This window comes from Thamnophis elegans, chromosome 7 (assembly GCF_009769535.1).
Source record: "Thamnophis elegans isolate rThaEle1 chromosome 7, rThaEle1.pri, whole genome shotgun sequence".
Taxonomy (NCBI): domain Eukaryota; kingdom Metazoa; phylum Chordata; class Lepidosauria; order Squamata; family Colubridae; genus Thamnophis; species Thamnophis elegans.
This window is the reverse complement of record NC_045547.1, coordinates 21,883,677-21,909,358: the sequence shown is the minus strand read 5'-3', so window position 1 is coordinate 21,909,358 and position 25,682 is coordinate 21,883,677. Positions and strand designations below refer to the sequence as shown.

The following is a 25,682-nucleotide window of genomic DNA, read 5'->3' as shown; positions in this document are numbered from 1 at the left end:
CGATTTTCATAAACGAAAACCCCACGGCCAAGCTCAAGATTTCTACCTTTTCTAGACCTTCCCCAATGTTCTCCTCTTTTCCACGCGCGGGGGCGATCAACGAAAGGCGCTTTATCGCACCTCGAAGGACGTTACCGTGTAGCTGAAACAATAGTTCGGTGAGCTGATTATTCGCGGCCTGTCTCTTTAAGAGGCGGGGACCTCACCCCCCCCCCCCCGCTCCCGAGAGGAGAGGATCCCGGAAGCCTTGGGAATTGGAACGTTGTCGCTTGTTTGCGTTCCAAAGCGCCCTCCCGCCAGATTCGATGGAACGCCGGCTCCATTGAAGGATAACTGAGCTTCTACAGGAGGACCAGCCGATGAATCGGGTTTTTTCTCCCTTCGAAAGAAGCCAGAGATGAAAACTGCAGCGCTTTGCAAACTACCGTAAAGCGAAAAGGAAACAACGATTGGGAGGGGGAAAAAAAACCCTTAGATTAGCAATCGGAGATACGCGAATCCACATTAGCCACAGGTGGTTAGGATCTCCGCTGCGTGCTCTACCAAAACCACGGAGGAAACAGATGTCGCCTCTAAATAGGCTGTCTTGCTCTGCATGAGTGTGATACTAGGATGCAGGAGAGGCGAATGCTGATGATGCCCCTTCCAGCAAAAACCCGACGGGAAAGGCGATTCTTCTAATGCTCCCGTGTTAGGCGGCCTGCCTGCCTGCCTCTTGGAAAGCTGAGTGTTCCCACCTTTTTAACCTTCTCAGATGGTTTCCTCAAGTCCAGGAGATGAATCCGTCTTCTTCTTCTCCTCCAGATCCTTAATATCTTCACTTCAGGAAGGATGAGTATTTTTTGTTACTGGACTGTCCGGAACCTCTTCCCCAGTGTCAGAATCCTCACTGTGAAGAAAACCCTGTGTTTTGTAAGGAAATGGAGGAAAACACGGGCGACTCGATTCCCTCGTGTTAATATCCAAAACTGGTCTGGATGCCAGGCAGTGGCAAAGATCCTGTTGGTATGCTGGGGGATTGAAAGATTGTCTCAGAAGACCAAGTGTGAAGGGGTCACTAGTCAAGCTATCAACACCCACGTTGGTGGTCTTCTTCATCAAGCAAGGCTTTCTTCAGTGGCTTTCCTTCGGGATCTTGGATTTGCCTTTTCCGTAATTATCCGAGGTTTCATCTTGTTGTTGAAGTTTAGCCCTTTGATCTGGTTTTATCCTTTTACCTATTTTTCTCCTAGCTTTGCTGCACTCTGGCTCCACCTGCTTCTTAAGTTTACAGAGTCCTCTGGTCCCACGTTCATCAAACTGGGACAGTGGGCAAGCACCAGGCGGGACCTCTTTTCTGAAGAGTTTTGTGTCAAGTTCTCCAAGCTTCACATCAAAGTGGTCCCTCACCCATGGGATTACACCAAACGCTCTTTGGATAAAGCCTTTGGAGAAGTCTGGGAGAAGCTATTCGTGTTTGAAAGCAGGGAACCGATAGGATCTGGGTGTGTGGCTCAAGTATACAAAGCTTACGTAGATAATTCCATGCTAAGGGACCCAGTGCTGCGTGAGCGTGCAAAGATTTCTGTGTTGGATTCTGCTCTGGAGGTCTGGAAGATCTCAGGTCTTAAAGGACTTTTCAGGTGGTTCTGGTGGAGGAAGCACAAAGATGTTTTGGAAAGTGACCGTCAACTGCCTCACAAATACGATTTCTATGAAAGCGTCGTACAGAATTCCAGCTCTGGAAGTCTAAGCCCACCCTTATTTTCCAAGGGGAACCATATTTTCCCAGTAGCCATTAAGGTAATATGGCTGCAGAATTGTTCGTTCCTATTTAGCAACACGTAACAAAATGGATAGATTGGATTCAGTTAAGAAGATTTAAAGCATAAAATCAATTTGCTCATTTACCCCCCTCCCCCGAAATGCAAGTAGTAGTAACTAGTTTAGCAGAACTAAACGGGCTGGGGCCCTGTTTGATGTCAGTTGGGGCTTAGTTGTTGTTTGGGTCTATCACGTAATCCCAGAGTGATATTGGATTGGGAAGTCTCCAGAAATGGCAATTGGCAACCGTTTTTGTTACCAAGAAAACTACATGGGTGTGTTCATGTAGTCGCCGGATCTCTCAAAGGATTTGTTTTTAAATTTTTCAATTTTACTCTTACTTTTAAAATAAGTTGCAAGCATTTAAAGCAAACATTAAAATGCAATAAAATGTCCTTGGAGTACATATAGGCAGAACCAAGGAGTAAGTTTCATTGAATATAAGTGGACAAATGTTAACATAAACTTGTATGGAACTGTTGTAACTTGCTCCTTGACTACCATTATTTTCTCCATTATGAATCACAGATACTTTTGAGCTTTCCTGAATAATGTAATAAGTCTGTAACTAAAATGTTACAGTTTTGGAACTGTAATAATGTATTTGGTGAATGGTGCCATTTCAAATACTGATCTCAAAATATGTTATGATTTGATACTATGTCCCTGTATTCAATTTGTTTGGTTGAATTCAGTTGTTTATATACCCAGATTGTTGTAATAGGAATACATCCTTAGTTTATTAACCCAGCATAATAACAATAGCATTTAGACTTATGGATCAATTAAATAGGCATATGAGTAAAAGGGCAAGATGCCTGAGGAACAGAGAATATATTTGTTCCTCTGGTGTGTTTCATTGTTTTCTCCAAACTTGATCACTCCAGCAATAATTTTTTTCACTGTTTTCTGAAGGCCCAACCAGCAAAGCAACTATATTTGTGCAAATTGTTTTGTTCTAAAAATTTTGTGAGCATTGGTAGTGGTGTTGATTTTAAATAAGATATTCTTAAAATCCTCCCAGTTTATTCAGAGGCACCTTTTTAGCTCATTTTCAAATTATAAATCTATTTCAATAGTTCAGAGCAGGTTTTTTTTTCAACCTTCAATTGGCTGGGGGATTCTGGGAGTTGGAAGTCCACTCATCTTCAAATTGCCAAGGGTGGGAAACTTTGCCCCACAGATAATAAAGGCTAGAATTTGTAAGAACAGAGATGCTTCCTAGAAGTATTACAATTATATTCCCATTCAATAAATAGTAACGTATGGAAGTATGGATTATATTATCACAATACCTGAATTGCTGACAATGAGTGGATGTTTGTTCGTAAGATATTTGTTTGTCTTGTGTCTTGCTTAGGTGCTGCATCCTGGATTAGTTCAGCAGGTCCAGATGGATTTATTTATCATGAAAATTGGCAGTCGAATTCTTGAGCATTTCCCTGGAATTAGGTGGCTCAGTGTGACTGAGATTGTGGAAGAGTTTGAGAAACTAATGATTCAGCAGGTAGAAACAGTTTGCCTTGGACTTTAGCTTGCAGTTTTGTTTTATTATTTTATTTTCTGCACTCATGTCTCTCTAGGCAGGGGTGTCAAAACTCAAACACAGGGTGCTTAAATCTGGCCTGTGGGGACCAGCCTGGAAATAGCAAAGGACCAGCCTGTGGTGCCTCTGGAAGCCAAAATGGAGCAGTGGGAGGCGCATACAGCCCTCCCCTGCCCCGTTTTGACCAGCAGGGTGCTGCAGGAGGTGTCCGTCCCATTTCCGAGGCTCAGCCAGCCTGCGGAGTAGGACTACAATGCTGATCCGGCCCTCAAAGAAGTCCAACTTGACACCCCTGCTCTAGGCCAATCTAATTTTCAGGAACTGTAAGGTACCGTATTTTTCGGACAATAAGACGCACCGGAGCATAAGATGCACCATGATTTTAAAAGAGGTAAAAAAAAATTAAAAGTTTTTGCGCTCTGCAGGCTTCCCAAACCCTCTACACGCCTCATTTTTTTGCACACACAAAAAAAGGGAATGCAGAGGTTTGGGAGGCTTGTTGAGTGCTCCTGAGGGGGGGGGGGCAAAAATGAGCAAAAACAGCCCATGTTTTGCTTGTTTTTGTCCTCCCCAGCATCCAGGAGCACTTGTAAGCCTCCCAAACCCTCTGCATGTCCATTTTTGCAAAGGGGGCAGGGTTTGGGGAGGCCAAAAATGCTGTATTCAGTGTATAAGATGCACCCAGATTTTCACCCTCTTTTGGGGTGGGGAGGGTGTATCTTATACTCTGAAAAATACAGTATATGAATTTTAACTTGTGTTAAAGTTGCTGAGTTTGAGAAACACTGCTCTAAGTGAAGAATTATTTCTACTTCACAGCTTTCAATTTGTGGAATTTCATTTCATATTATTGCAACCGGAATTAGTATTTGTAAACAATAAGCATGATTTATAAAGTTTTAGAAGAATTTTATGTTTGGTATTCCAGTCTCTTTACTCCATCTCCCTTAATTTTGGCTTTCTGCATCTTCCCTATTAACCAGTATCTTACATAATATCAATTTTTGTTTGTTTCCATCCCCATATATTGGGGTTTTCATTAGTAAATAAATAAATATAAATTTGGACTCTTGCAAAACCTATAATATCCCCCAGACTGATTTTATTACTCAATATTTTATTTCATGTAATTGTTGTGTTTTAAACTTTCCATATCCTTAATAATATTTTAAAAAATATTTCTTAAGATTTCAGTGAGAAAATATGATAAAACATTGTGTTTTATGAGACTAAAAGCAACTATAAATGTCTCTAGAAGGGACGACATTTGGACAATTTGACACTTGTAATCCTGATATCTCATAAGGCAAATCTTTTGTTGCGACATCATGCTGCATATTAACTCATTTTTGTTGTAGATGGAAACAGAAGCCTATGAATCCAGCTAATTTATTCAAGGTGTAACCTTTTATCAAGATGCATTCTGTTCAGCAATCTGTAAGATAGTTCAGCTTTGTCATCCATATTATTACTGAAGGTAGCACAAGATAATGCTTGTTCATAAGATTGTTTTATTTATTTTGCTATTTTTACTAAGTATAAAACCCAACAATGTTCTAAAGGTTAGTCTATTAGGTAACATTGGCCCACAGCTCCTGCATTGGTTTTATGGCTAAATGAGGATTTGAATCTTAGTGTAATAAGTGTAATAAGAATGTGTGGTCCTTGTACGTTTCCTTTTTTCTTCACTTCTTTTAGATTGACTTGTGCTATGAAGCAAAAAACCTAGAACACTTCCACCTGAATTTCAAGAGTACAGATTATGTGAGGTTTCCCCTTCCTCTTCACCCATTTGTGACAAAAAATGTCCTAGTGGAAACTTTTGAGGTAAGAATAATGGTTAGATGAAGCAGGGAAAGACCTCTACCCAGTATAATAGAGATGCTGGGAGTTGTGGTTCAGCAACATTTATAATTTCCACTGAGACTTTGGGTGATCAACTTTCCCATTTCTTTCAGTTAACAAAAATATATGTTAACTGATTTTATGAATAGTTAAAAGGTAAAGGTAAAGGTTCCCCCCGCACATATGTGCTAGTCGTTCCTGACTCTAGAGGATGGTGCTCATCTGTTTCAAAGCTGAAGAGCCAGCACTGTCCAAAGACATTTCTGTGGTCATGTGGCTGGCATCAGGGTTGAAATCCAGCAGATTCTGACAGGTTCTGGAGAACCGGTAGTGAAATTTTGAGTAATTCGGAGAACTGGTAGTGGATATTTTGAGTAGTTCAGAGAACTGGCAAATGCTAGCCCCAGAGTATGGTGGGAATGAAGATTTTGCAGTATCCTTCCCCTGCCATGCCGCCAAGCCATGCCATGTCCACCAAGCCACATCCACAGAACCAGTAGTAAAATTTTTTGAATTTCATCACTGGCCAACATGACTCAATGCTGAAGGGACACAGAATGCTGTTAACCTTCCCACCAAAGTGCTCCCTATTTTTCTACTTGCATTTTTCACTTTTGAACTGCTAGGTTGGCAGAAGCTGGGACAAGTAACAGGATCTCACTCCGTTACGTGGCGCTAGGGATTCGAACTGCTGACCTTTCTGATCGACAAGCTCAATGTCTTAGCCATTGAGCCATTGTGTCCCTTTATGAATAGTTAGAGACTTTTAATCTCCTGAGTCAGGGAAGCTCATCACTGCATTGATATCAATGGATTCTCACTTCCCTTCCTCCCAAATTTTGTTACCTGCCTGAGGTGGTAACGTTTGGCAGGATTGCAGAAAGGTGAGAAAAACTTTTACAAAAAAAGAGACAGAGCCTGAAAAATAACAGCAAAATGATAAAAAGGACAGAGAAAATATTTAATTTTAATTAAGTTTAATAAAATATGAATATTATCTCCCATTATTTAATGTTTTTTTCTTCTGTCACTTTGATGGCTATTCAATGGCTATTGATGGCTGAAAATGGAAGCCATTATGACTGCATATGTCTAGTGCCGAAAGGCAGCATTTTTGCAATGCTGACAATTACCATATTTTTCAGAGCATAAGACGCACCGGAGTATAAGATGCAGCAAGATTTTGAAGAGGTAAATAAAAAAAAAAGTTTTTGCACTCTGCAGACCTCCCAAACCCTTTGCACGCCTCATTTTTTATGAAGAGAGGCCGGCAAAGTGCTCCTTGGCACTGGGGGGGGGGGCAAAAACAAGCAAAAAACGGCCTATTTTTCACTCATTTTTGCCCTCCCAAGCCTTTGGGGGAACTTTGCAGACCTCCCAAAGCCTCTGCATGTCCATTTTTGTGAAGGGGGCAGGGTTGCAGGAGGCCAAAAATGCTGTATTCAGTATATAAGACACACCCAGATTTTCACCCACTTTTTTTGGGGGGGGGAGAAAGGTGCCTCTTGTACTCCGAAAAATACAGTAATGACTTACGTTTTGATGGAGAAGGCTGCAGCCCATAGTAAATGATGTTTATACTAGATGAGAGTTTTAGATCTCATGTTGCATCACAGAGCACATTCTTGAAAGATTTCTTGGCAAGTGTGTATGGTTTTCCCTGATTTTCCTGATCTTTGTTTAAGGAGAGCAAACCCATATCCCAATATCTGCACATAGGAACCAACGTGGAACTAAGGCAAAAAATAGCTCAGATGGGAATGGATATGCTTCTAAAGATGGTAAGAGAATATTGTTAAGTTGAACTTGGCCAGTTTTTTAAAAATTTAGCTTACGTTGTAATAAAGCCGTACAGTGTATTATTTTTTTTTTAAATCAAGTCATCCCAATGATGCAATCTGAATAAATTATGATATTGCATAATGAATTCTTCTCTTAAAATTGCTGGCAAGCCCAGACCGAGCATGATATCTGTTGTCTGGGAGCTGGAATGAGAAAGCAATAATTCCCTACTTGGGGAGGAAAACACTAAATGGAAGAGCCTTCCTAAAGAAACAGCCCAGTGACAGTGTTGCTGGATGGGGATAGAAACTGAAAGGGCAGGGACTAAAAAAGCATTTGGAATCTAAAATGAAAATAGACTTTTTGTGGCTCCCATTTGTTTCCTCTGCTACTCTTGCTTATGTTGCTATAACAACTCCACTTTTAAACCCACACTCACAAGATAGAGGTCAGAGACCTGGGGGAAATTACTTAATTTCCATTAAGAAATTTGCTTAAATAATTAAATATTTAGCACAAATCCTTAAGAGGGGACTCACCAATTGAACTAAAAATTCAGCATTCAGTGGCAATGGAGGCTGTTGAAAACAGTGATTCCATGCTAGATAATGGCTTCTTAATATTATTTGTTTGCCATGAGAAGTTATAACTATTTTTTAATAAGCTGTATTTTTCAATCATTCAGGTGTTTGTTGATAACTTTGTCCATGCTGATCTGCATCCTGGAAATATCCTGGTTCAGGGAGCAGAGCACTTCGATGACCATCCTGAAGATGGGGTGGTCATAGTGGATCTGTTGGATACACTAATTGTAGAATTACAACCTTCTCCCTCACCACTCCGACTAGTGCTCCTAGATGCAGGGATTGTGGCTGAGTTGCAGAGTGCAGATCTGGAGAACTTCCGGGCAGTGTTCACTGCTGTTGTATTAGGGCAGGTGAGTCCTGAGTTTAAGCTGTGACTTGCAGAGCTTCAAAAAGTTCAGAAGAAAATATCCAGTCTTTGAAGAGCACACCGTGGTTTTCATGATTCACCTCTCCACTGTTGTACCTCATAAAAAATTGATTATGTTGAGTTAGGACCATGGTTCACACATTGAATTTGAGACCCAGGTTTTTGAATATGTTACATTTTGTAGAGTTGGCACATGATAAATTCTGAATTCCAGAATTATTGGTTGGATTTCCACAACATTCTCGTGAAAATCAAGCAAACAAATGCATGTTATAATTTACTAAAGGATGAGGATCCAACAAGTATTTGAATGAGTATAATTATGGTTAAATTAACCTGAAATCCTTTAACTAGAGTTAGAAATAATGAACCAGGATTTACTCCACGTAAATCAGGGGTACCTATGTTTGTACTAAATCTCTTTAGGTTCTAAAGGTGCTTTTTTCAAGAGGCAACTTGGCTTACTGGTTTTTCTTTGAAGACATTTCGCTTCTCATCCAAGAAGCTTCTTCAGCTCTACTTGGCCTGTTATATTTTGATCTTGACTATGCTGGAATAAGAACTCCAATAAGGGCAAATATTGGACAGCAGCAAGGGCTGGGGAACAAATTCCTTAAAAGTGGAGAGTTTTGCTTGGCAAACATAATGCTTTGAATGCACCCTCATAAAAATCTGATTTATTCCATAGGGGGAAAAAGTGGCTGAATTGATTCTTCATCATTCCAGAGCTAACCAGTGCAAAGATGTGGAGAAATTCAAGGCTGAGATGGCAGAGTTGGTGACAAGGGCCAGAAACAATGCTGTTGCATTAGGAAAGGTCAGTTGTCTATTTCAGTGTGGTCTTTTGTTGAATGTATCTCTGAGCACAGTGCATGGCCCGCCCCATTGTATCTGGCACTAAAGGCATGCTCAGGGTACAATCAACCAGAAATGTACAGTACATTTGGTGATTCCCAGGAGACATGCCTTTTCTGCTGTGGCACCTTTCTTATGGAACATTTCAATTACCATATTTTTGGAGTATAAAATGCACCTTCCCCCCCACAAAAGAGAGTGAAAATCTGGGTGTGTCTTATACACTGAATACAACATTTTTGGCCTCCTGAAACTCCACCCCCTTTGCAAAAATGGCCGTGCAGAGCTTTAGGAGGCTTCCAGAGAGCTCCTGGGGGCTGGGCGAAAATGAGTGGAAAACAGGACATTTTTTGCTACTTTTTGACATCCCCCCCAGCCCCCAGGAGCACTGTACAAGCCTCCTAAATGCTATGCATGCCCTTTTTTTTGACAAAAAGGGACCCATTTATGTGAAAAGTGGGGCATTTTTGGGAGATTTGCAGAATGCAAAATCTTTTTTTAAAAAAATTGCCTCTTCAAAATCTTGCTGCGTGTTACACTCTGAAAAATACGGTAGCTCCATTCCTTTTGATATCCTGAAAATCCCCCAAGACCTGGTTATATAATTAGGCTTGGGCTTCCCAGGGAACCAGAGATAAGCTCAGGTGGCTCCATTGCTAGGTGCCAATCCTTACCCTCATTTTGCCTACGGCTGGTAAATTTGATTTCATATATATTTTTCCATTATTTTTCATATTTTCCCCTCTCCATCTTTCCCCCCTTTTGGCACTTTCTATTTTGTCCTGTTCAGGGTTGAAATGCTACCAGTTTGGACCAGTTCACCTGAATTGGTAGTAAAAAAATTGCTACCGGTTCAATCGGTATTTCCAACGATCAGCTGTGACACCTAATTTATATTAGCTAGAGAGCAGGATTTCCTGCTTTCTAGCTCATCTAAATCGCATGGCACAGCAGATTCCCCCCCTTGCTGTTCTACTTCCTTTGCAGGCGCACGTGGTGGCAGGCTCCATCCACCCATCCGGACGTCATCATGTCCGTTTTTGATGCTCTGCGCATGCATGGAGGGTCCTGTGCATGCGGGGAGGTAGTGCGTGTGAGCAGAGTGCACATGTGCGCACACACTCACATTTGCGAACTGGTAGTGAAGGGAAGTAGATTTCACCCCTGGTCTTGTTTATAATCTTCATAGTTTGTATTATTTTTTTATCTTCACAATTTTAAACTTCAATTAAAAATATGTTAAAAAGAGTCATTGCCAGTCAGTGTCAGTCATGCCAGGAGTACCTAGGACATGATAAAGAGTATACTGCAGTTTTGTATAATCTACATCAGGGATTCAAAAGTACACACCAGGAGCTGCCACTAAAGAGCTTCAGAGTCAGACAATTGCCCATTTTTTTTGCATTTGAGCAGGGGGATTTAAGGGGCACGCTTAGCACACTCTTCCCCCCCCCTAAAGAAAATCAGGTCTATCTTGCGCCCTGCTCTGGTAGTTTTCAGTTGTTCAGAATGGTGCAGAAAACCTTATTTGGCTCTTCAGCTGACAGAAATTACACACACTTAATCTAAACACACTTAAGTCAGGTTGAAAAATTTATTGCCCAGTCCTTGGCATGATTCTAAGCTATATTTGAATTGGTGATTCCTTATTATGGTGCCCTGATGAATTGAATTGTGTTTTTAATTATTTTTCTATTACAGTTTCAAATTGGGAGCTTATTGTCCTGTGTATTCAAGTTACTGATGACCCATCAGGTGAGATCATTTACATATAAGAATTTTTTTCACAATGGCTTAAAGCCATGTAACAAGCAAGATGTGTATCTCTCGTATGCAAAGCACTGCATATCCAGCTTTTCTGGGTGTTGCAGTTCAAAATCTGAAAGTACCCAAAAATTCTGACTGTTGAAAATAGTCAGTGCAGGTAGTCTTCAAGTTATGACTGGTCATTTAATTCACAGTTACAAGGGCCTGGAAAAGTGTGCCTTAGTGGCCATAAAACACTTATGGCTGACATAAAATGTCTCTATATAGTAGGGGTGTCAAACTCGTGGCCTGCGGGCCAGATGCGTCATGTGCTGGCTATGCCCACGCCGGGTTTAGCGAAGGGGAAAAAAGTCACGATACGTCACGTGATGCCGCCATGACGCCGCAAGTTTGACACCCCTGCTACACAGCCTCCTCCCCACAGTCATGTGATTGCAGTCTGGGTACTTGGGAACCTGTTAACCTGTTTGGTCTATGACAAGTTACTAAAAGGCCCACAATCATATAATCGCTATTTGCAGTCGTCTCTACCAGAAAGTCAACTACAAACTACTGTATTTATTTTTATTTCTATTGTAAACATTTTTACAAAAAGCAGTCTGAAAATGTGAATGCAATTTTCGTTTATAACAAATAGTTCCATTTCCGCCCCACGTCCCACCTGTTTATTATCTTTGTGCTTTTAGGTGAAGCTGGAAAGCAACTTTGCCTGTGTTGTTTTTGCCATAATGGTTTTGGAAGGTCTTGGTCGCTCCCTAGACCCTGATCTGGATGTTCTGAAGGCAGCTAAACCTCTCCTCATCAACCCACCAAATTAGGAAGAAGTCCCCTCTCCTTAAGCCACTTCCGATGCTTGCATTTGAAAACTAAGAACCTCTTCAGATGCTAAGCACTTTGAACTTTGAATTTGGAAATGAAGATCTAATCCTTTAAAGAGTACTTGTCTGTTTCCATTGGAAGGAATAGGACTGTCCTGGTCATCTGGTAAGAAAGAACTGGAGGAGTTAGATTCAGGATGCTGATATTAAATGCATCTCTAGATGCACTCTAGTTCTTCTGCCAACAGGTGATTTGTTCTGTGTTCTGGTACACAGAAAATCGATTATGTTGCACCAGTGTCAAGGAAATCAAACCCATTTACAGCTTCAATATTGTCCAGCTCCCATTTCAAGACAATGGAAAACAAAGATGGCATGTATCAATCATCTCTCTCCCTCTCCCTCCCTCCCCCTCTCCCCATTTCTATCAGCATACAGCTTTCTTAGCTGTAGAGAGACTGGAAAGCATCAAAGATTTAACATAGTTCAAATGATTATTGTAATTTCCAGTGAATTGGTATGCAGTCATTTATGTTCCAAAATATTATTAGCTAAATTTGTTTTTACTAATAGACATATTTTTAGAAGAATATACTTCTACCTACTGATGTTGGGAAAGCTGGATGAACTAATAAATTTTTTTTGGCAAGAAATGGTTTCTCACGGTGCTTCTGGTTTTGTGTAAGTGAAGAAAAAAACAACCCAGACTTTCTAAATGTTTCCTTTTGAATTTTGCTTTGTCAGATCAAAAGCATTTGATATTACAAACACGTCCCAGACATGTGGATGGCAAGAGGTTGGGGAAGTTAGTCTGATACATTTAAGTATATATTTTAAAAATGAATATTCCACCTTTCTGACCAAATGTGCATTTCAGGTAGACAACCGAAACCTATAATTGTGCAATCATAAAAAATAGTATTAATACAGTAAATTGGAATGCAAACTGTTATAACACATATACACAGCCTAAAGGCCCTAAAACAGGGATTCCTAAACTTTCTTTGCTAGCGCATCTCCCCTAAAAAGCCAAACACAAAAATGGACACAACTGAACAATGAAAGCAGTCTAATGAAATTTTATGACCAGGGGATCTGTAGTCAAAGTCCAAGGAAGGCACCAATATAATATATACCTTGTCATTTCTTTTGAAATACAAAATTAGTAGTAAAGGAGCAGATGGTAAGATGGGTGCAGAACTTTGGTTATAATATTGAATTAGAAAAATGGGGAAAATTTGGGGGGGATAAATTTAAAAATGACTCTGTGGCATACAAGGAGAACTAGTATAAAATGTTTTACAGATGGTTGCAAGACTAGCAAAAATGTCACCAACGATATCTCCAAAATGCTGGAAATGTGAAAAAGCGCACGGAGCATACTATCATACAAGTGTACTTGCGAGGCGGCCAAAAAATATTGGAAAAAAGTTAAAAGTTGGCTGGAACCTATAACAGAAAATCAAACTGACTGGAAACCAGAGACATTCCTATTAGGTATAATGATGATTAAATATAAAAAAGAGACCCTATATCTGATTTGACATATAATCACTGCGGCTAGGATTGCATTTGCACAGAGATGGAAGAACAAGTCAACACCAAGTGAAGATGAAATAATAAGAAAGATTCTTGGCTGTGCTGAGATGGACAAGTTAACAAAAGAAATCAAAGGAAAGGAAGAGACAGAATATTATTTGGTATGGGAAAAATGGTACAGGTGGCTGGAGGAAAGAAACGAAGATTAAACATAAGTACCTAAGAGAGATAAAAATTACAAAATAAAGGATAAATGTTATATAAGGTAGATAAGTAAATGATAATGAAATAAGGTTAAAAATGGTAAAACTCAATGGAAAGGTATTAGGAGGGAAAATACTGTATATAAAAATATTCAAAACTTCTATAAGAAGGAACATGAAGTTCCAGTGTGTGGTATAAATGTAGCCTATGTCTTTGTAGTTGTGTGTTTAAAATAAAAAAATAAAAAATTGCCATTCAAATAATAATAATAATATATACCACGTCAGCTATCTTTTAATCTGAATTTTGGCTTTCAGGAAACTACTCAAAGGCCCAAAGTATCCACTGATAAGTCCAAACTAATATTACCCTTAAAAGAGACAATGGACAACCAGAGCAGCACAAATTCACCTAACTACTAGGAAACTCTCAATGCTGGCTGGGGAATTCTGTAAAGTTACTGAGACTGAGAAACACTGGCCTTTAGAATTAGGGATATAATAGCGCTGTCTTTTTGCTTTTTGCTCACAGTCAATCCTATTTGTGTAGAATTCTGTGTGCTTGCTGATCCTGCTTACAAGTATAGCATTCTCACTCCTGACATTGCAGCGGAGATGATTTTACTTTTAGCCTACAAAATAGAGAAAAAGATGAGCACCATTAGAGATCTGTAACAAGGAAGGGAATTCCAACTCAGAAGGCAGCGTAAAGCTTTGTTGCCAATAACAGCTTGAGTAATCTCCAAAATGCAGGAGCATTAGACTAATGTCTTGACAGGTGATGAAATTAATCAATTAGGTGCTTCTAATCCCAAACCATTAAGAACTTTGCAGGTTAACATCAAGCATATGGCCTGGCATACCCTGTTAATTTTAGTACATTTTAAGGTTATCCTTCTCTTTTATCTGCTGTTTGGCTCAGAGAAGGTGAAACAGGCTTAAGGCTGCTTAATGCACTTAGTGATTGGAAGGGAATATCATTTTTAATCGCCCAGGTTTATTCTAGGCAAGTTGTTTTACAATATCTTGATGATTAAAAGGATAATCTGAAGGGGAAAAAGAACTTTAATGTAGTGTGAGAATAGAAAAGGAATTTAAAAAAAATTCTACCAGCACATGCATATATGATCGATCATTCTTCCCAAAGAATTTTGAAAAGGGGAAAACACCTTAACTATATTGACAGCAAATAAATCTGGTCAAATAAATCTGAAAGATTTGTTTTTATATTTGGATACGTCTGTGGACAAGACTAAATTTCAAGAGAATGGTGCTATCCCATCTCAAACGTCTATATCCCACCCAAGAAAACTCAGAAACAGTGATCTCCCTTGCTGTGAGCTGCGCCGATCAGCTGTTCCGGCCACCACGTAATTGGCAACCAGTCAGCTGAAGTCCAGGCAGGTGAGGATGAGCAGGCTGTCAGCCACGGCATGGCAGCAACCGGGACGTCCTCTGCCGTTCCCGCAGCTGTTTTGCATTCCACCCTGTCCCCCCCACCCCACAGGTATGGCAAGCCGGTCAGGGCTTGACAACTTCCTAAATTTGTATTTCAAAGGTGCTTCAGGTAATATTGGAAAGACCAGGAAGTTTTGCAGTTTCTCAAGAAACAAGCTGAAGCAAAATTGAAATGAAATATGAAAATCTGGGGAAAAATGGCTTGAAGATAACTAAGATGAAACAGAAAATGAAATTAGGGCTGATAAGCAATGATCATTTGCTACATCATCTCCAGTTCTCAAGTACAGTAAGTGCTCTGCTTCAGAGGCAGAGGAACCATTTCCCAATGTATTGTCTGTAAACACTTTTAGTACCTTGGTTGCAGAAATTGGTTTATTCTATGGTAGCATAGATGCACGGAGCAATAAGAGGTCATGTTCCCTGAGATACTGTAGGAGTCCTTTCTGCATCTGCATCTCCTTTTCTTTATTCTGTAAAACCTGCGCTCGCTTGTGAGACAACTGGCATTTGACAGCTTCCTTCTTCTTACTTTCTGCATCCTGTTCCTTCAGGGCAATTTCTGCCTTCTTTTGCATGACTTCTTTTCTATTCCTCAGAAGTGCCTACAGAAAAGAACATAAGATTGACTACTTGATTATTCGGCATACTTACAACTCTTCTATCACATCTTCTTTTCAAAAACATTGCCTCAAACTAGTTAACAAAATCATGCAATTTCATGAGAGCCAGTATGGTATGATTAAGGCTCTTGTCTAGAAACCAGGAGACTGTGAATTCTAGTCCTATTTTAGGCATGAAACCTGATTGGGTGACATTGGCCAGTCTCTCTCTCAGTTCAACTAATCTCAGATAATCCCTACTGTTATTATGGAAAAGAGGAAGGAGTATTGGTATGCTTGCCACATTGATTTGTATATGAAAAAATGCAGGATAAAAATCTAAACAAAATTACTAAAATAAAAATATTAAAAAAAAAAACACAGCATGGAAGCTTAACTCATGAAGAGGACAACACCTCCCAAATAGGCCAAGCTGTTTCAAATTCCAACTAATTCAAATGATGCTAGAACATATAGAGTAGCAAATTTCAGTAATAAGGTAGACTTTGGAGTAGTAATTAAGCTGGATTTTGATTATGCTTACCTTGCTGTTCCTCCTTTCTCCCTTATTTTCCCTTTCCTACTGAACAAGGAAGTCGTCTATCCCCAGCAGGGATTATGAGACTGGCTGGGAAACTGTCACAGAACTTTGAAAATAAAGATCACGTGACTCCAGCAGCAGCCTGTAGCATTGAAATAGCCACAGCTTCCTCACATTTCAATCCCTTGGGAGTCATGGACCCTGGATTTTGGATGCTTTATTTATATGAGTTTATAGGTTAATTTAGGTAGCTTGCTTCAAAGATTGTTGCCCTGTGAGGCACCATTTTACCTAGTTAAAGGTCATGAGAATGAGAGTTTACAGATATTTATATACATATTTGTAGTTGTATATATATGCATCTGTGGGTACACACTCACACCCATGCAAACAAAATTTGCTTAGTTCTGAATAATGAACCCACAACATTTCCAAGCATAGGGTTCTGAACAAAATTTCTGATTAGAAATGAAGAAATTCACTTGCTTCTTTAAATATTCACGTCATTTTATTTCCATCCTACTTTTCAAATCCATCCCATTTTCAACTTCTGTACCCTCAAAGTCACTCAGATTAATCTATATAAAATGAATCTGATTTTCCATATGTTTACATCACAACATTCATCTGAGCAGAGAGTTACATTTGCTTTGGGGGAGGTGGCAACTGTTCCTGCTAATGCCTGATCTCCTCTTATTTATTTCCCTCCCTCCCTCCCTCCCTCCAAGAAGAATATTTTCAGAAATTTGGAAAAGAGAAAACAGACTTGTGCTCTCACCAGCCTCTCATTTTCCTGACCATCAATCATTTGATTATGTTTTGCCAGTTGCTTCTCCCTCTGCTTGTGCTGTGCCTTTAAGAATTCCCTCCTTTGGTTCTCTTTCTTTCCTTCTTCTTCCCGCAGATGGGACTCCTGCCGTCTTCTCTCTGTCTTTGCCCCTTGGAGCTGCTCCAGATGCCTCTCCGCTCTGTCACTCTGCTCCTGAAGTCTTTGTGAGCCTTGCAATGTCCGCTGGAGGGATTGCTGCCTGTTTAAGAAAGGAGCTACCTTGTTTCCCCAAAAATAAGACAATGTCTTATTTTCTGTTGACTCCCGAAATAAGCCCTTGTCCTTATTTTCAGGGAGGTCTTATTATTTTTGAGATGCAGGAGGCATGGTCACCTCATGGCTGCTGCTGTGTTGCAATATTTTCGGGGAGGACTTATTTTGGGGAGAGGGCTTATTTTAGCGCATGCATTCAAAAGCCCGATTGGGCTTATTATCCAGGGAGGTCTTATTTTCAGGGAAACAGGGTAGTATTTTAAATAAAAATAGATCCTGTTTCTTTATAAACATATGCTAGCATGCTATATAAAACAATGAGCTATGAAACTTCACTCCTGAATTCAGTTTACAATGAACTTGTAAACTTAAAAATTTAAGTTTACAAGCCTTTGTAGAGTTAGGCTCACATGATATCATTTCAGAGAACATCATTATGTTTAATTTTTCTCATAATCAGGTTTCAGGCAAACCCAGGAAAGCATACATACAATAGGTAAAGGTAAAGGTTCCCTTCACATATAGTATGTACTAATTGTTCCTGACTCTAGGGGGTGGTGCTCATCTCCATTTCTAAGCCCAAGAGCCAGTGCTGTCTGGAGACATCTCTGTGGTCATGTGGCCGGCATGACTAAGCACTGAAGGCGCATGGAACACTGTTGCCTTCCCACCAAAGGTGGTTCCTATTTTTCTACTTGCCTTTTTACATGCTTTCGAACTGCTAAGTTGGCAAAAGCTGGGACAAGTAATGGGAGCTCACTCTGTTACGCGGTGCTAGGGATTTGAACTGCTGATCGACAAGCTCAGTATCTTAGCCACTGAGCCACTGCGTCCCTAATACATATAATAGGAAAATACTAAATAGGAACGGATGAAATCTAACACCATCAGAAACATAATAACCTTGTTCATCGACAGCCATTTTAAAAAAGGATTTTTTACTATTTCTTTTAACAATTCTGTTCCATTTTCATATGTTTACCAACAGATGAATGATGTTTGATAAATACTATTTCAATTTTTACAACGAGGACCAAGAGATCTCAGGTTTTTGACATAGGTAGAACTTAACCTCCCATGCTGTGGCTGAAGCAAGAACATTCTATTTGTAAAGAATATTATACCCCATAAGTCACAGGAACTGAAAACAAAATAAAAAAATATCTATCTGGCTTCAGATTATTGTCTTCTACCCAATTTGGGGCTGCACCGCTCCATTACCTCTTGTTTTCAAGCCGCATCTCCCTTTTGAGATGGATTTCTTGTTGCTGCTCCTCTTTCCTAAGCTGTCTCTGCTCCCACTTCTGCCGTTTGAAGTCTATCTTAGCTGGGTTGGCATCCACTTCTCTGGGACCATCCCTAGAGGTTCCCTTCTCCAGCAATTTCTGAAAAAAAGACCGCTTTGTAGAAGGATAAGTTTTTTCCAAGTCTGTCTGTTAGTCTTCACCTCAAAGCAAAGCTGAGGTGTCCCTCAGACAATTTAGGGCTAGTATTTCATGAATCAACTGTATGCAATTGTGGTCTTCAAAAGTTCCCTTCCCTGCAATCTTCTATATATATAAAAGCCAAATACCACTCACTCATCACAAAATCTCCAGAACCATAAAGCCTACAAATCTGAAATTTGGCACGTGTGTTCCTCTTGGCTTCTAGGTGCTTGTTAAGAAAGGACTTTTTAAAATGACCATCAGATCATTAGTATTTCTTGTACAATAATTAATATGCTGATGCTAAGGAGTTCGACTCCCCCTCCACACCTGAAATGAATTCTGTTCCAACTGCCAGTTGCCTCACATTCCATTACCTCAGTTCAAACTGACAGATGTTCCACTCCTTCACTCAGGAGCGATCTGGGGCTCCTTGCAGTATTAAACAAAATGTACCTCACCAAAATGTCTACATCTTCCACGTATGGAACTGCTTCTGGACTCGAGGTTTATGTGTTTTAATCACCGACCACAGCTGAGACAACAGATTGTGAACTGAATTTCTCCTGCATAGCCCGATCACATAATTTCGTTACGGAGCACAGGTAGCCAGCTAGTATTATATAGACAAAAGGAGGAGTATTCTCACCTGTCCAGATGTATAGATGGGAGGAGGAGTATTCTCACCTGTGCAGATGGTGGTGCACTGTAGCTCCTTCTCATGTGTAAAACAGATTCAATAGCTACACGATCTTTCTTCAGTGACTTGTTCACCCAGTCAAGCTTTGCCTGAAGTTTGGAATTGTTAGCCAAGTAAGTTTTCTGAGAAGTATTTCTTTGGGAAAGCTGGGTTGAAGATCCACTTACATTGGGCTGTAAAAAACCTGTCAAAAGAAAATAATTGCATTCGTTGCACAGGTAAATAACAATAATGGTGTAGATATGATGAAGACCTTGATCTGAAAAGGGGAAACATCATGGAGCTGTAGATGTCTACTTGGCCTAAGGTACATTTCTTTTATGCAGTTGATGTTTCTGAAGAGATGAAAAATCCTCAGATATTACTTTGATGCAACCACCAATATTCCTCCTCTTTGATTTTGCTATCTCGAAAGACTTGAGAGACCGCCTGCTGCCAATTACCTCCCACAGACCCATTAGATCTCACAGGGTTGGCCTCCTCCGGGTGCCATCTACCAGCCAATGCCACCTGGCTATTACCCGGGGGAGGGCCTTCTCTGTGGCAGCTCCGGCCCTCTGGAATGAACTCCCCGCAGGGATTCGGACCCTCACCTCTCTCCAGGCCTTCCAAAAAGCCGTCAAAACCTGGCTTTACCGGCAGGCCTGGGGGTGATGAGTTCCCGCCCCTCTCGACATGTATGCGACTGTTGTTTACTTTTATTATTTGTATTTTGTCTTTTTATGTTCCCCTTTTCCCCCCTTGAATTGTTCGCCGCCCTGAGTCCTCCCGGAGAAGGGCGGCATACAAATAATAAAATACAATACAATACAAATACTATCTCAGGATTTAGTTGATAATTGAAGGTTGTGTGTCTCCCACTCTTGCTTACAGTAATCCCTTTAGTGTAGTTTTCCCCTTTTTAAAAAATGAGAATGTTTCTAGGGCATTGGTTATTCTTGAATGTATTGTGTTTTAATGCAACTTCCCTCCCTTGATGTCTGTTTAAAACATTGAGATTAAGGACTGATTCAACAGTAACCTTTTTCTCAGGGATAATCGTATCTTATAATTCATCAGAAAAGAAAATGAGTACAAAGAATCACATCTGTATCAGAGGTAGTATTCAGCCGGTTCGGACCGGTTCACCCAAACTGGTAGTGGAAATCGTAGGTGGGCCCGGCCATCTGCCCCGGCTCTATGCCATCCTATTTAGGCATGTTTTCAAGCCAAAGCGCATGCATGGATGGCCGAGTCCATGTGTGGACGAGGTGTGAGCGAGTGAAGCACACATGCTCACATTTGCACACCAATAGGGAAAGTAAGTGAATACCCCCCCCCCCGGATCTATATCATAACAACAAAATATGCAATGTAGCCATGGCAATATTGAAAGTGTACAAATCTAAAGAAAAGAGGGATGCTCAGGTTAGCATCCCTGGAGCCTCACTCATATTAGATACACAGAAATATTATTCCCATGTGAGAGGGCAATAGAGGCCCTTCTGCTGATCCGTGAGATCACCAGATCTCCTGGATGTGAAGCTGAATGTGCCCAAAAGATTAGAGTAAAATATGCTGATACGTTAGTTTCAATGTCTATCAGTAAGTCACCAAAATTCCCCACATCTCTTTTAATATAGTTGTACACATTTCTGGGTTTGTTGAGTCGTCCATTTGCCTGCATTGGTCACTATATCAACCATGGTACCAGCATTGTTTCTTGTATCTTCTGAATCCATCGCTTTCTGGTCCTATCAAAAATCAAGAAAAAAGTACCACTGAATATAATAAAGGATGGAAATACTTAACTATCCTATGACGTTCAGCTTAGGACATTTTTTTTTAACAATAACTGGCAATTGTTTATAATTGCTTTGGAGAATGGGGAAGCGGGGAGACTTCTTGCCAGAGATGTGAGCTATAAGCTAATAAACATAATCTTGTACCTCGCTGCGTTCTGCAACTTTGACTTCTTCCCAAGATTTTGTGTCTGCTAAATTTGTTTCCTTCTGTAGTTTGCTTCTATCTCCTTTGGCATCCTTATCATTTTCCAAAGTGGGAGGTCTGCCTTTCGAAAGTTGGTCTTCTAACTTCTTGCTCGCTTCCTCTTTTGATGGGCTGACTCTTGGTACCAAAGTATCCTCTGCCGATGTTGAACTCATTGGAGATGTACTGTGATGCTGTAGTGGGCAGCAGAAAGACCAAGGAGGGAAATGGGTGTTGCTCCCACAGACTCCAGTGCAATGGATGCTTTGAGTCTGAAGCCAAGGCACCCAAGGTAAATGATGATGCCTGCAAAGAGAAGCCCGGTATCCAGGTGGCACAAGAGAAGGATAATCTGGATTCTGCTCCACTAACAGCTGCCTGGCTGTCAATGGCATCTGAAGCTCAAGAACAATGCGCTCATACAATGGAAGAGGGATCTTCACAGCAACATCTGCTGATATTGTCTTGGTCCGGCCATTCCAGAAGTTGATCAGCACTTTGCTATTTTGGAAAGCTGTCAAGGAAAACACAGAGGGAGGCATATTTTAGAAGGAAACAACATCTGGACATAGGGGTGGGCTGCAGCTGCCCCTATCAGTATACATTGCTCTTCTGGGGATCCTCCTTTCAGTTGGCAGGTTTCCCTGTGGAACAGGGATAGGAAATCAGGGGTAGACAACCGTGTTGTATTGTGTTGTAACCATCTGACACTATTTTTAGAGCGTAATTGTTGTTAACAATGGTATTCCCTACTCAAGGATATATTTTCTTCATCATTAAATTATATTATTCAGTTTGGTTTGGTTTGGTTCTGCAACCCAACAAGACAGACACAGACTTCAGAAGATAATTAGCACTGCAGGAAAAAAAAAGTTACTACCCACCTGCCTTCCATTGAGGACCTGTACACTGCACGAGTCAAAAGAGGGCCGTGAAAATATTTACAGACCCCTCACATCCTGGACATAAATTGTTTCAACTCCTACCCTCAAAACGACGCTATAGGGCACTGCACACCAAGACAAGTAGACAGAAGGACAGTTTTTCCTCGAACACCATCACTCTGCTAAACAAATAATTCCCTCAACACTGTTAAACTATTTATTGTCTGCATTACTATTACTATTAATCTTCTCATCGTTCCTATAACCCATCTCCCCCCACTTATGACTGTATGACTGTAACTTTGTTGCTTGTATCCTTACAATTTATATTGATTGTTCCCTAATATGATTTGATTGCTTATTTGTACCCTATGACTATCATTAAGTGTTGTACAGAGGTGGGTTCCTACCAGTTCGCACCAGTTCGGTAGAACCGGTTCGTCAAATCTACCGAACCGGTTAGAAGAGGTTCCACCAGTGGACCCAGAAAGCAGGCCACACCTACAGAAGAGGTTCCAAAATTTTTTTGAAACCCACCACTGACACACACACACACACACAGAAAGACAGACAGACTCACACAGAGAAAGAGAAAGAAAGGAAGAAATAAATAAAGAAAAAAAGAAAGAAAAGTGAGAGAGAGATGAAAGAAAAAAAGGAAAAAAGGACAGAGACACAAAAGGAAAGAAAGAGAGAGAGAGAGAGAGAGAGAGAGAGAGAAGAGAGAGAGAGAGAGAGAGAGAGAGAGAGAGGAAACACATGGCCGGAAAGCCACTCCCACCAGGTCACATGGCCGGCAAGCCACTCCCACAAAGGAGGCCACACCTACAGAGTAGGTTCGAAATTTTTTTGAAACCCACCACTGGTGTTGTACCTTATGATTTGTGACAAGTGTATCTTTTCTTTTATGTAAACTGACAGCATATGCACCAAAGGCAAATTCCTTGTGTGTCCAATCACACTTGGCCAATAAAGAATTCAAATTCTATTCTATTCTATTCTATTCTATTCTATTCTATTCTATTCATCTATTTTAATCTATTCTAGTCTATTCATCATCATCATAATAGTCAGGTATTCTACAGTTGGGTATTCCAAAATCCACGTAACATTTGGAAAGAAACACCAGTGTCCTTTTCTGAATGCCCTTATAAACCTAATGCATTTTGGATGCCTGTGATGAAGAGTAACAGGAAAGAAAGTAGCACTTCCAGCCCCCTTTCCCCTCCTTCCTCTACTTTCTTTTTCCAAGCATACCCCTCCCCTTTTGCCTTCTGAGCATGGATTGTAAAAAAAAAAAATGCAATAGATATTTAATGGAAAGGCGGCAAAATTAAGACATACCTGAATAATCTGACCTGGTTTCTTCTACTTGGAGAACGATGCCTGGGCCGTATCGGTTGCTATTCTTCTCCCATGGAGCAAGGATCCCATCTCCTGCAGACAATGGCTGCCACCTGGCATCATCATAGTGGATGATGTCATAGAGAGGCGTTTCTTGCCTTCGAAATGGAGCCTTACCTTTTCGTGATCGCTGGCATCTTTCAAACTCAACTAGAACATGTTTGTTGGAATCCTATGAAATGAAGCCAGAAATCTCACCCTGTAACCCTGTGTAAAGGTAAAGATTTCCCTTGTCCGGTCATGTCCAACCATAAGGGGCAATGCTCATTTTTTTTTATGAGCCAAGGGAGTGAGCATTATCCAAAGATGCTTCCGAGGTCATGTGGCCAGGATGACTATATGCTGAGGCACATGGAATAGAATAGAACAGAACAGTGATGGCTAACCTTTTTGTCATCGTGTGCCAAAAGCAGGGGGGGGTGCGGGGAGTCGTGCGCGTGTGTGTCCACACCCATGATTCTATTCCCCCCCGGCATGCACGCCCCCCCTGCACTCCCCCAGCTTTTGGCACGCAATGACACAGTGAACCCATTTTTCACTCTCCCCAGTCTCCAGTGCTTTTCTAGAAGCCTGGGGGGGGGGGCAAAAATGGCTCCCCCCCCGGAGACCAAAAACAGCCTGTTTCCAGACTTCTGGTGGGGCCAGAAAATCAGCTGGCCGGCATGTGCATGTGTGCCAGAGCTGAGCTGGTGTGCCCACCGATATGGCTCTGCGTACCACCTGTGGCACGTGTGCCATAGGTTTGCCATCATGTGAATTGAATGACCAATTTTGTTGTATTTATTTTGTACAATGACAATAAAGGCTGTACTAATAGAATAGAACAGCACAGAGCAGAATAACAGAGTTGGAAGGGACATTGGAAGTCTTCTAGTCTAACCCCCTGCTTAGACAAGGTACCCTACACCACTTCAGACAAATGGTTATCCAATCTTTTCTTTAAAACTTCCAGTGTTGGAGCACCTTACAACTTCTGGAGGCAAGCTGTTCTACTGAGTAATTGTTCTAACTGTCAGGAAATTTCTCCTTAGTCCTAAGTTGCTTCTCTCCTTGATTAGTTCTCACCCATTGCTTCTTGTCCTACCCTCAGATGCTTTGGATAATAGTTTGACTCCTTCTTCTTTGTGGCAGGCCCTGAGATATTGGAACACTGCTATCATGTCACCCCTTATCCTTCTTTTCATCAGACCAGACATACTCACTTCCAGCAACCGTTCTTTATATGTTTTAGCTTCCAGTCTCCTAACCATCTTCGTTGCTCTTCTCTGCACTCTTTCTAGAGTCTCAACATTTTTTTTACATCTTGGTGAACATTATTACCTTCCCACTGAAGTGGTACCTATTCATTTAGTTGCATTTGCATGCTTTCGAACTGCTAGGTGCTTCCACGATCCTTTAAAAGGAAGCAAATGACCAGCTGTCTATAAGGAGTATAAACCCTTCCATTCCCCATCATCCTATCAGAGCTGAAGAAGCTTCTTGGATGAGAAGAGAAATGTCTTCAAATAAAAAACAATGAAGTGCAGTTGCCTCCTGAAAAAAGTAACTTTTGGGCAACCATGGTCTGGATGACTGAGAATCTCTACAGACTTTTAGCTATACAATTTGGGATGAACACCCTTTGAATGGTGTGGGAGTAGGAATGGATTTCCAGAAGGGGGAAAAATTGCAGACTACAGGAATCGGGAGTACTACTCAGGTGACCCTGAGGACACAGATAAGCCTCCAAGTGCTTCAAGCTCCCTCTAAAAGGATGCAAATGTCCAAGGAATATAAATCCTTCTACTCCCCACTATCCTGTCAGAGCTGAAGAAGCTTCTTGGATGAGAAGCGAAACATCTTCAAATCCCCCCCCCCCCCCGCCCCAAGAAAGTCCAGTTGTCTCCTGAAAAAGCACCTTTGGGACAACCACAACTGAGAATTTTTACAGACTTTAAGGCAAGTCACAAATCGCTCCTGTAAAACACTCCCATTTCTGCTGTTTTTTTTTTCTCCTGAGGATCCTGCCTGTGGAGTATGAGATCCCTGGGATCCCTCTTCTCAAGGAAGAGAAAATGTGCAACTTTCCTGTTTCACCTTTTTCAATAGTAGCAGAAGCTTTTTCTAGCCTGGCCTTTAATACAAACACAATCCCCCAAAGCTTTTATGATATGTATTTGTGTTTTATTCATTAGGTTGCTATCCCAGGAGCTCCCATTTCCAATTTGATTTCCACAGTGGCAGCCCTATGGAGAAAGTTGTGTTGTAAAATAATGGCTAACCCAGCACCTTGTAAAATTATACCACCCTGGTTCAAAGAGACACCTTATAACCATGAACCTATGGCATGTGGATGGCATATCGATGGGCATGCGAGCTCAGCTCACCAGCTGATTTTCGGGCCTTCTGGGCCTACCCAAAGTCGGGAAACAAGCTGTTTTTGGCCTCCAGGGGGCCTCGGGGGGTGGGGGTGCCATCATGTGCCAAAAGCGAGGGGAGCACATGGGGGTCGTGCACGCATGCGCGTGGGGAGGACGCATAGCAGTATGGGTGTGGGCACATGCA

At 41.0% G+C, this 25,682-nt stretch overlaps 1 protein-coding gene across 1 annotated transcript; it reads left to right on the top strand.

Annotated features, from left to right (window-relative positions):
* The first annotated feature begins 244 nt into the window (after positions 1-244).
* Positions 245-12,014, top strand: ADCK2 (aarF domain containing kinase 2). Its single transcript, XM_032220554.1, has 8 exons — positions 245-1,782; positions 3,164-3,310; positions 5,048-5,176; positions 6,880-6,975; positions 7,662-7,913; positions 8,619-8,747; positions 10,487-10,540; positions 11,239-12,014. Exons 1-8 carry the CDS (start codon positions 832-834, stop codon positions 11,368-11,370), a joined length of 1,890 nt encoding a protein of 629 aa, XP_032076445.1. The 5' UTR covers positions 245-831; the 3' UTR covers positions 11,371-12,014.
* Positions 12,015-25,682: the final 13,668 nt, after the last annotated feature.